Below are 11,082 nucleotides of genomic sequence, written 5' to 3' on the forward strand. Positions count from 1 at the left end.
GTTGCCCAAATTCTTGCCATGCAAGATAATTTTATGCAGAATAAAGGCAAGGGCATTGTGTTAGAAGATGCTCCGGTTGATGTGCAAGCTCTCCAACGTCGAGTTTTTGAGCCCGAACAAGATTCAGTTGTTAAGGATGTCCGTATTCAAGAGCTGGAAGCAGGTAACTCTAATAAAGATACCAAGATTAAAGAACTACAGTCCAACATGGGAGAATTAACGGCTTTGTATCTTGACCTCCAACAAAAAACTGTTTCATAAGTTTGGAGATGAGTTTAAAGGCAGTGATGATGTGGCCTCTAAAACTCCCAACGTTGATCAAGGTGGCAGCTCTACTACTCGCCCTATAGAGAACATTGATGAGTCTGAGACACTGAAACAGTATATAGACGCACCACCAATCTCCAAAGAAAAGTCCGATAGAATTCAGAAAAGGTTGCTGGTAATGAAGAACTCAAATCAAAATGTCCAATCATCAGATCATCCAGACAGATTCATTGTCACTTTCCCTAAAGGCTTCTCACACAAATATGGTGATCGTTCGGGAGTTGTATCATGGGGTTTCGATGCTGATAAGAACATGTGGTGGGTTAAGAGGAAGTCTGGGACCATTGAATATTATAGAAGATGAAAGATTTTGGATCTTGAACGAAGGTGGATCTAAGTGACCTGATAAACTCTCTTTTCACCAACCCAACTAATGATAAACGTGGTACAGATTTTTGGAAATTTCTGAGAAGTCAAGTCGATAGAGGCTTTCCAAATATGAAAACTGCAGAGTCATTGAAGAAAGCAAAGGGGGGGTCCAGGATCCAAAGACAGGAAAAACAATGGTCAACGTTATGTGGCTTGCTACTGACAAGGCCATTCACATTCCTGTACCTGAAGCAATTCCAGATGGCACTTTGGACAACATGAGATTCTAGATGTATGATAGTGTAACTGCCACAGTTGTTGTCAAGTTGGAGAAAGGAAAAGGGAAGTATAGATTTGTTGATCCAAGAGACCTACTAAAATTTGGAGAAAGGGACATCAAGACCCCAGTACATTCCAGATAATTGCTGATCCGATCTTTGAAACGACTGCTAAAGAATTCACTGGTATGGTCGCTTCTATTATCAGATGCAGGTTTTGGGCCGGTGCGTTGAAAGATGCTGACATCGATTATATGGAGCATAATTAAAGACCAAGCTACAAACCAAGGCGGAGATTGTTGGGCCTAGTTTTGTTTGGTTTGTACTTAGTCTAATTGTTCTTGGGTTTAGCATGTATGTGGGGCTTGGACTACGGGTTTAATATGTAAGCCGAGATCTCTTAAGAGATCTCAGTGGGCTTTTGGTCAGTTTGGGCTTAGGTGTATGGTTCCCTATATATAGTGCATGTATTGTATAGGGTTTGGTTGTTCGTTCATTTGTTTTTGGCCGTCTGATCCAGATTCAGGACTTACAAGAACCTACAACTCAAATAACGGGTGAAACAATCAAATCATTTTCTCAAAACCCATACGTCGCATATAGTTTTATATGCGGTATATTACTTTCATAAATTACAAAGTCCGACATTCTCTGTATAACTTTGAAATTTATGAAAACAATACGTCAAGTAAAAAACTACACACAACGTATATAGGGCGTCCATATTAAAAAATAAGTAATACTCCCGTAACCATCTATAAAAGACAAACTGAAATTTACACTTATTTTTTTTACTATTTACATTCCTTTGACATTCACATGACTTCCAAAAAAGATTTTTCCAAAGAGTATTTGTGACATGGAATACCATATATCCAGCTGTCATCTAACATTAGACGAGGTGTATCGAGCAAGAACAATCTGACACACAACGTAAAATAAATTATTAAAAACACCAAGGACTCCATTGTAATTAACCAACCAACCAACCAACCAACCAAGCTTATTCTTCCTGGGTCTGGTTCATAAACCCATGACCGTTACACTTGGCTACAAACAAGTCTCACTGCGTCACCTTCATTTATTGCCACCATTTTCACTATGCAACCCTCCCACCATTCATACACCAAGCAGCTTTCACAATAATAATAATAATAATAATAATAATAATATGTCCATGTAATAACAAACCAATCAATGGATTCCGACCGACCACCACCGCAACGCACCGTCACCACCAACGACTTATTCATCTGCTTCACCTCTCGCCACCACCATTCCATCTCATCCAAATCAATATTAAGCCCCGGTAGAACCAGTACCCGGGACCCACCTTTCTCATTAACCACCTCACTCAGCCGGATACTCAGAACCAACCGGAGCATCAAAGGAGCTGCATCTCCGGCGACTTTTCCGGCCACCGGAAAGAAAAAAGGCGGGAGCTTTGACAACCAAGAACCATCTTCTCCTAAAGTCACTTGTATTGGGCAAGTCAGGATTAAAAGCAAGAAGAAACAAGCGAAGAGGTTAAGAAGCTTGTCTCGCCGGCGTAACTCCGGCGATATTAGTTTCCGGCGTAAAAGTACGAGTCTTGGGTCGAGTTTCGGGAGCAATCAAGACACGTTGCCGGAGCAGAGGAAATGGGTTCATCTGCCGTTGACGATATGTGAAGCTTTAAGGGAGTTTAGCTGTTTGTTTCCTTGCCGGTTTTCTTGTTTTTCTCCGGCGAGTAGGGAGAGAGTGGATAAGGGTTCGTCTGGGTCTTGTTCTGCGGTGTTGACACGGTGGTTGGTGGCGGTTAATGATGGTGGTGGTAGTCGGAGAGATATTGAGCTGGTGGTGGGAGATGAGAGTGAAGATGAAGTTGAAGTGGTTGAAGATGATGATGATGGGATTATTAAGGGTCCAAGAAGACATGTGTTTGATGATTTGGAGGTTGTTAATAATAGGATACAAGGGACTAGTATAGATGAAGGTAGAGTGAGTATTTGTATACCACCCAAGAATGCTTTGTTGTTGATGAGATGTAGATCTGATCCTTTGAAGATGGAAGCTCTTGCTAATAGGCTGTGGGAGTCAACGGCTGGTCAAAGTGATGACAGTGATGACCAAGATGAAGAAGACTTTGATGAAGTTGAAATACAAGACTTTACATGCAGTTTAAATAAAGGCGAAAATAATCAAGAAACAGTTATTGAAGACTGTTTAGAAGAAAAAGATTCAAACCCAGAAATTAATAATGAAACAGATGAAGAATATACATTTTTTGGGTCATTATTTGATGAAAATGAAATATTGGATCAAGATCAAGAAGCTGATGAAACAGAAAACATAGAACAAGAAGTCAAAGGCTTTGCAGAGAGATCTGAGTCAAAGGAGAGTGATCAAGGGTTGCCGGAATGTTTATTATTAATGATGTATGAGCCAAAGTTATCAATGGAAGTATCAAAGGAAACATGGGTATCTAGTAAAGATTTTATCAGGCGCCAGTCAAGTAAAAAGAAGCCACCGGCGCCACCGCCGGTTAAACCAACCGACGGTCAGTCAAAGGTCAATGCATCCACCAGGGCTAATGTTACTAGTGTTGCTAAATTTGATACACATGCGGTGGCGCCTGCGCCGGTTCAGCCGGGTCGGTCGTCTTGTTCGTTACCGGCTCCGTCGTCAATGGCGGAGATGCTAGAGCAGAAGCTGGTGAATGCGGTGGGCTATGAGCCGTTTGTGTTAACCAGATGCAAGTCGGAGCCGATGAGAACGGCGGCGGCTAAGCTAGCACCGGATAATTGTTTTTGGAAGAACAGGAAGCTTGAGCCGCTGCGCCGAGCTTCATTTGGGGTCGGCGCGGCTGGGATAGGGTTTTAAAACTTTTTAAAAAGTTTAAACAAGTAAAATTTGGTTGAAGTCAAAACTAGGAAAAAAAGACAAAAGTGTGTTGTACTGTAAAACAGTCTGAGCAGAAGGTGGGCTTGTGGTGTTGTACATTGTGTTAGGGGTTTAAATTGATGATACACTTGTTTAGCATAATAATGTTGCATTAAGTGGTTGTACGGTACAAGCACTCAATGTAAATAGCAATTGGATTGTACAAGTATGTGATGCATGGATTGATTGATTCAAGTACATATGTAGCTAAACTGGGAGTGTCTGTTGCCTTTAGGCTGGCTAGGGAATTGATCATTCTTGGTACTTGTTTTTCTTAGAAATTGATGTTTGTCTATGCTTTTCTACTCATTTTCATTTTCTAATCATTTTTCACAATTTTCTTTGTTATTGTCAATTATCATTTGTGCAAGTTTATTGTACTATTTAGACTATCTACACTAGTTTTTGAGCTTCATGGACGATAGACGTGGAAGAGAGTTCGTGATACTGAGGGAGAATGCATGTAATTTAATCCATGATAAACGAAGTTGAGCTACTACGAGAGAGGGAAGAGAGAAGGATGATGTTCGTGACTTTGAAGATTGAGTTACTATATTGCAAATAGGTAGGTCTTACGGGGGTTGAGATATTTTCGTATAAATAACATTTTTTTCTCATGGAGGGCGGTTGACCCCATGGTTATACCATCGGTACGTCCATGTATGTATATGATGGTCACGGGGCCAGTTGATGTGGAGTTATCCGTAACATGGTGCGTTTATAGTACTATTCATTTATTAGATCGTGTTTATTTATATGTTCACCTAAAGATAAAATGCCGAATTGTTCGTATTCGTTTGGTTCACGTAACATGTCTAGTTATCATCCAAATAATAGTTATAAAGTTTTAAAAATATTGGAAATAGGTAGGTCTATACTTGGAAAAAGAGAGAATGGAAAGCATATGAAGTCACGTAAAAAGAAAAAGAGTAAGGAGGACGCTTGCATGGTCACATACTCATATAAAAAAAAGTACTCCTTTTTAATAATGTCAAAATCAACATTAGCAAAAGAATACACTACACGGAAAGAGGGGACGAGACACCACCTTTGTGATATTTCAGTTTTATCAGTCTTCTTTACTTTTTTTTTTCTCTCTTTTCCATAATTTGGTATCTATGTTTTACTTTTTAATAATACTAATTTACCTGGGTCACTGAAAGAGACAAAGTCTCTTAAACACATAAAAGTCAAAGGTCCCAGGTTCGAGTCTTACGAGTTACGATGACACGGTAATTTACCTTTCTAAAAAAACTAAGAATTCGTTTTCGGGCCCGACACAACCCGAACTCTTTTTCATTTATTCTCTTCCGGGTTGATGATAAAATGACATGTTCTGATCCGAACTTGTTTTCAATTAACCCCTTCGTGACCCAACACATATATATTGAGGCTCGTCATTTTCTTTGGTAAAGTGTTATCAATCTAGTGACTACACAACGAAATGACTTGTGTTGTGGGATCAATAACTAATTATTTTATCACAACAAATTAATATATAAAACGTCGAAGACTTAAGATATGTTGATTAAGGAAGATTTTGTTATAGACCGCTTAATTTGTGTTCAATTTTCTGTTGAACAACGTGTATAACTATCTCTAATACTGACGGAATGTCAACGTGTTATGATGAGACTCTCTGAAGTCTGATCATGTGATCCAAATATGGTCTGTGGTTGAGTTGTTGATATGCTTCAAGAATGTAATTTGAAATTTGAATATTAGTTTCAAAATATGGATGACACATTACAGCCCACCATGAATTTTAGGCCCGAATCTTTGCAAGTTAAAACTTGGTTTGGATTGCATTAATCTCAGCCCACCACATGATAAATACATTGCAGCCCTTGAATTGGGTCCCAGTCCAACTAGCTAACGAAGGCCGAACTCATTACTTGTGATTTGTGACGAATTCGGCCCCATTCATCGATTTTATTCGTGTATTTATAGTTATCGTTCGTACTGATTTCATTAACTAGGATTAAAGGTCACGTCACTTAATTTGTTATTGCATATAAACTTTTCATTTTTTTATTATCATTGTTATATCTTGTGTTTGTAAAATAAAATATTTTATGTGGAACAAAAGCCGCATAAAATCCTAGCAAATATGAACCACGTCGAATACATGCACTTCAACTTTAGTAATTTATAGTATGCGTGATGATACGTGACAATAGATATACAAGATAAACATCCAACTTTAGCCCTCTACTTCTCAGCATGTCAACTCCAGGTCTCCAGCCCCTCTACAAGAGAAACAACTACGTCGACATGCTCAACTATTAATATGCCACAACAGCAATCCCAATCCCTACAAACACGTTAACGTAATATGTCTTACTAACCACAATATGATTCCCATAAACTTTTCAACACTTCACATATAATCACATAGCTTGATAGCTATAGAGATTATTTTTCTCTGACATGATTATAAATGAATAACGCGTTATATGACTACTTTCTTCTCCTTTTTTATGTATTTATTTTTTGCATTTGAAGAATATATATATATCTTCAAAATAAACATTGTAATCCGATTTCATGAACATTTCATGTTAAACCCTAAAATCACAAAATATCACAGTTCATCCATGTATATCTTTTTATTGCGTACAATTTCTAAAGAGTTGTGTCATGGTTAATCTTAATTAGAATTTTAGTTTTAATTAGAATAAACGAGTTATGAGTAAATGGAGATGATTCCTTCCTTAGTCTCGCTTGCTTAGAGGAATTTGTTGGTTCCTTCAATCGATGTTGTGCCCGATATGTGGCGAACAAGAGAGTTTGGCAGAGCATATCTTCCTCTTTTGCGGTTTGGCCCAAGCAATGTTAATACCTCAATGGTGTGGACCCCTCTATTTATGCTTTTAGTACGAGAGATATCTTGGAATTGTACAAGTATAGAGATTTTCCGATGGCCAAGGCATAAGCTTTCCATGCCATTTGTTTAGTTACGATTTGGTGTTTATGGAAAACTCGGAATAGGTGGTGTTTGATCAAAGGCCGACTTCTAGTGGGTAATGTGGTGGAGGAGATAAGCACATTGGGTTTCGTTTGGGTTAGAAATAGATCAAAGATGAGTTCTTTGACTTGGGAGAATTGGGAGCGTTTCAATTGTAATATTTCATTTTGTTGTGGTGACTTTTCTTTCCTTGTTGGGTGGTTGTAAACCCTGCAGGCAAGTTTTCCGCTTAGCTCGTTTTTAATACGGAGTATATCTTTCGTCCTTCACAAAAGAATAATATCTTCTTCGTTCAAAAAAGAAAAAAGAGTAAATATGGTTATCTGGACAATTTTCCCCAATCCCCACACATTCAAAATATTAAACAAAATGTTTGACCCCACTATCACCAATTTATATAGGAGATATGAGGGATGACCTTGGCTTGCCAAGGTTCGAGTCCTGATCTCACCCGGTTTTACCGGCTCCTCGTTGTCGTGCCACTTGGCGGGCATGGGGGTCGGGTTTTATCCGGTGAATACCTCAATAGGTGGACCGCTAGGGGCTCCGTCTGTCCGGACTAGTGGCCGACTCGGGCTATCTTTAGCTAATGGGGGCCGCGTACGAAGTACCCGGCATTACTTAGTTGGTCGTTAAAAAAAAGAAACAAAATGTTTGACCGCTGTCTTGCGAAATGTCACTAGCTCACATGTGCTGCTCTGACATATTTATTGTTTCTTCGATATTTCCATGTTACCACTAATGGAACCATGTCGTGTCATTTGTGAGACATGTTCTGTAACTCTGGAAGTACAACCAATGGATGAATGATGATCACTTGTACAATACCATCATACCAATATGTTTAAGTTCTTTCGGTAAACATTGTGTATGATTGAACATTAAAAGGTTTATACTATATGATTATTATGTATTTTCGTTAATTTATTAATATGATTAGCTTATGTTTTTATTATCCACATGACTGCAAATTAAAGGGTTTAAACTTTAAACTATATGCTTACTTTAGTATGCGAATTATTTGCAAATAACTAACTCAACCAATATAAAAAAAATATATTTTTTTCCTATAAAAATTTAGACGTGCTACAGTCAGTTTAGATTATACGGTTAGTCAAACCAATAGTAATAGTTTACACCATTGTAAGCCAAAGCTCACCCATTGAAACCAAACCATTAATAGAGGTATTCACTATCGAACTTAGATGGCTTTTAGGTTAAACCATGAGACAAACTATTAGTAAAGATTGTTTACCATCATAAACCAAACCATTGCAAACTAAATCCCGGAAAAAAAAAACCTTTAGAAAACTAGAGAGAGAAGGGTTTTTTGTGTGTGTGTGTGGGGGGGGGTGTTAGATTTTCATAATTTTTCCTTAACTATCAGTGTCAATCTTCTTTTGTAAACTCGATTTACAACTCTAGATATAAGATATGCAGTAAGTAACGAGTTTAAGGGTTAGAGATGACAATACTGAAGGTTCAAGTGGATGTTAATTAATCCACTCTACGTTGTCTCCCGGATTCTTTAATCTAGAGTTGTTCTACTAATCATTTTTCTAAGTGGTAGGGATCACAAATACAACTTTTCACTTAGAAAAGGTTCTGATCACTTTGTTTAACACAATATTTCAAGATAGTATGCACTTACAACTCTCCAACTTGTCACTATGTCAAGATAATGATTCCCGAAACACTTTGTCGTAACACTGCTTAAACTCTCAAGAACAAAAGCAACACTATGTCAAGACAGTATTGCCTTCATAAATCATCAATAAATGATGAGTAACTTTCTAAAGAGGTAGGGTACCAAAAAGACCAAAATACCCTTAAGTATCACCCGCGGGTCAGAGGGAGACTCCTCATATGACACACGTGGAACATATGGATCACCCTTATAACCCACTAAAGAAAGAACGATGATACGTCCTAGGGGCCATGCGCGGAAGCATTCAGGCACCCTCAGAAATCATCCGCATGGTAACATATTCACCCGCTAGGATGTTTGGAAGGCAATGCCACAGGAGAGCTGTAGTTACCCAACTACCTTCTAGAAGAATTACCAAGATCGTTACTTGAAGAATACGTGACCCATCAACCAATGAATAAAGGACAGTTGGCCAGGTTGTTATAACAGTGCATATGGCCAGGGTTAACTCGTCATATCATAGAGCGACACGTGTCTAGGTTGTTATACCCATGCACATGGGACGCATAGCTCAACCTATCACATGAGGGCACGTGTCCAGATGGTTACGAGAGATCTTCTAGAATGAGACAGCTGGCCCAATCACATTCCCACACTCTTCGGCTATAAATACTCTCTCAATCTACATGAGGTATTCATTCACTCTTCACGATCTACTCAAAATACTTAAGTACTTTCTCTCCTTTAGAACGGTACTTATTCTCACGCCGGAGGGTGGTTACGGGAAGACCCCCCTCTTGTCCGTCCCGTAACGAGCTCACGATGCTTGTTTTGCAGGTTTCTATCACTGGACTTCCGGAGGTTGTGCTCATATCGTAGTTGGTTGTTGTTTGTATCCTACCCTGTGGACTCATTAGATCCAGGACCCGTAAGGGGATTAGATCGATGTTTCTTCACTTTCTAACAAATCAATAGAACAACGCTAGTGATGTATCCACAAGAATATAAGAATGAATGAGTAATGTTGTATAACTTGTTCTTTTTTCTATTCTTTGATCTTTGATCTCTTCTTCATTTGATACTTGAAAGATGTTAGAATCAAAAAAGATATGTATGTGTATTAGTTACAACAAATGAGTGAAGTTTAATGATGTACAAGAGTTGATTTTATAGGCAAAACACAAGTAACAAGGATGGGAGACTCCTATCGCGGTGGTCGCATCTAGGCCATGGACGCCTAATCACAACCTTCTTGTTCTTTGTGTTTTTAACGTTAGGACAAATCTGTGCTACTTTGTTTGCTTAGTTTCAAGTGTTTTTCACTATCTCAACAAGTTAGATAAGTTGTGGTTTTACCTAATCACTTCATAAGAGAGTTAGCATGAAATTAGTGGTTACTTAATTACTTTTGTAATAACGAAAGTAATTAGTCTGCATTTCCTTTTTATTTGGTCTTAACACATTTTTGTGCAAGCTGTGTCTTCAACGAATGATCATATAGAAGACTTGATCATTGTAGTAAGATCATTCATAAGAGAGTTCACATGAAAGTGGGTTAGCTACATTAGTATCAACAAATGTGATTAATACGCACTTCCTTTGTGTTTTGCGTTAATACTTTATTGTAAAAATCATATCTTCAACAAAGGATCATATGGAAGACTTTCTTAATTTAGTAAGATCCTTCCGGGATTGCTTTTGATTTTTCAAACAATTTTAATTTAATTTTCTAGTTAGTAAATGCTTCTGTGAATTTTGTAAGATTTACTTTTGAGTTATAACTGTATATTGTCTTGTAACACAATGGGTTATATGCCTTAAGATGATTCACCAACTGTTTAGCTGCATGTATAAATGTATGATACATATAATCATCATTGATGAACTAGAAGCACTTCACACTACTAGAAAAAATGCCTTTAATGACATGCGCACAATGACACGCGGTGATTTATGACGCGAACACGTGTGTCATTAAAAAATTGTCATATTTTTTAAAATTTTGAATACTTATGACACTTACTTTTGGGTGTCGTAAAGCCAGTGTCATAAATTGAAAAATAACCTTGCGTGTTATTTATGCATGTCATCCTTTTTATCCAAATAAAAAGTTAGAACCCCAATAACCCATTTCCATCTTCCTCTCTTTCTCTCCTTTTTAGATACTTTTTTACCTTTTCAACCATTTCGAACATCAATATCTAAATCCTCCGCATACTTCATCCAAAATTCCAAATAGATATGTAATTTCTTTCTCCGATTGTCGTTGGCATTCCAGATCTGCAACCACCATCGTTTTCTTTTTCCACCGAAATGACATTCAAATCATCATCTTCCTCGCTTTCGATTTCATTGGTAACCCTGCTCCAGGTAATATTAAGTTCGATTTCAGGTTATAACCGTTACAATTAATTCCTGAATCGAATTTTAGGGTAGTTTTAGTGTATTTGGTGGTAGAAAAAAATGGTTATTGCAGGGGTTTGTTGTGTATGTTCGACAATCGATTTGTTAAATGGAGTTGTTATCCATGTTATAGCTTATTCTACACATTTAGGGTATTGAGTTTATAGGTTAATAAGTCAGTTAAATCCTCTGTTGATGGTTTATTGGTTATAATTAGGGTGTTTATG

At 37.8% G+C, this 11,082-nt stretch overlaps 1 protein-coding gene across 1 annotated transcript; it reads left to right on the plus strand.

The window, feature by feature from the left end:
• Positions 1-2,111: 2,111 nt before the first annotated feature.
• On the plus strand, positions 2,112-3,776 carry LOC143595155 (uncharacterized). Its single transcript, XM_077074262.1, has one exon. It carries the CDS (start codon positions 2,112-2,114, stop codon positions 3,774-3,776), a length of 1,665 nt encoding a protein of 554 aa, XP_076930377.1.
• The last annotated feature ends 7,306 nt before the right edge of the window (positions 3,777-11,082 follow it).

This window comes from Bidens hawaiensis, unplaced genomic scaffold (assembly GCF_021521415.1).
Source record: "Bidens hawaiensis isolate Kalapana, Puna unplaced genomic scaffold, B.hawaiensis_p1.1 tig00044749_1, whole genome shotgun sequence".
NCBI classification, from domain to species: Eukaryota; Viridiplantae; Streptophyta; class Magnoliopsida; order Asterales; family Asteraceae; genus Bidens; species Bidens hawaiensis.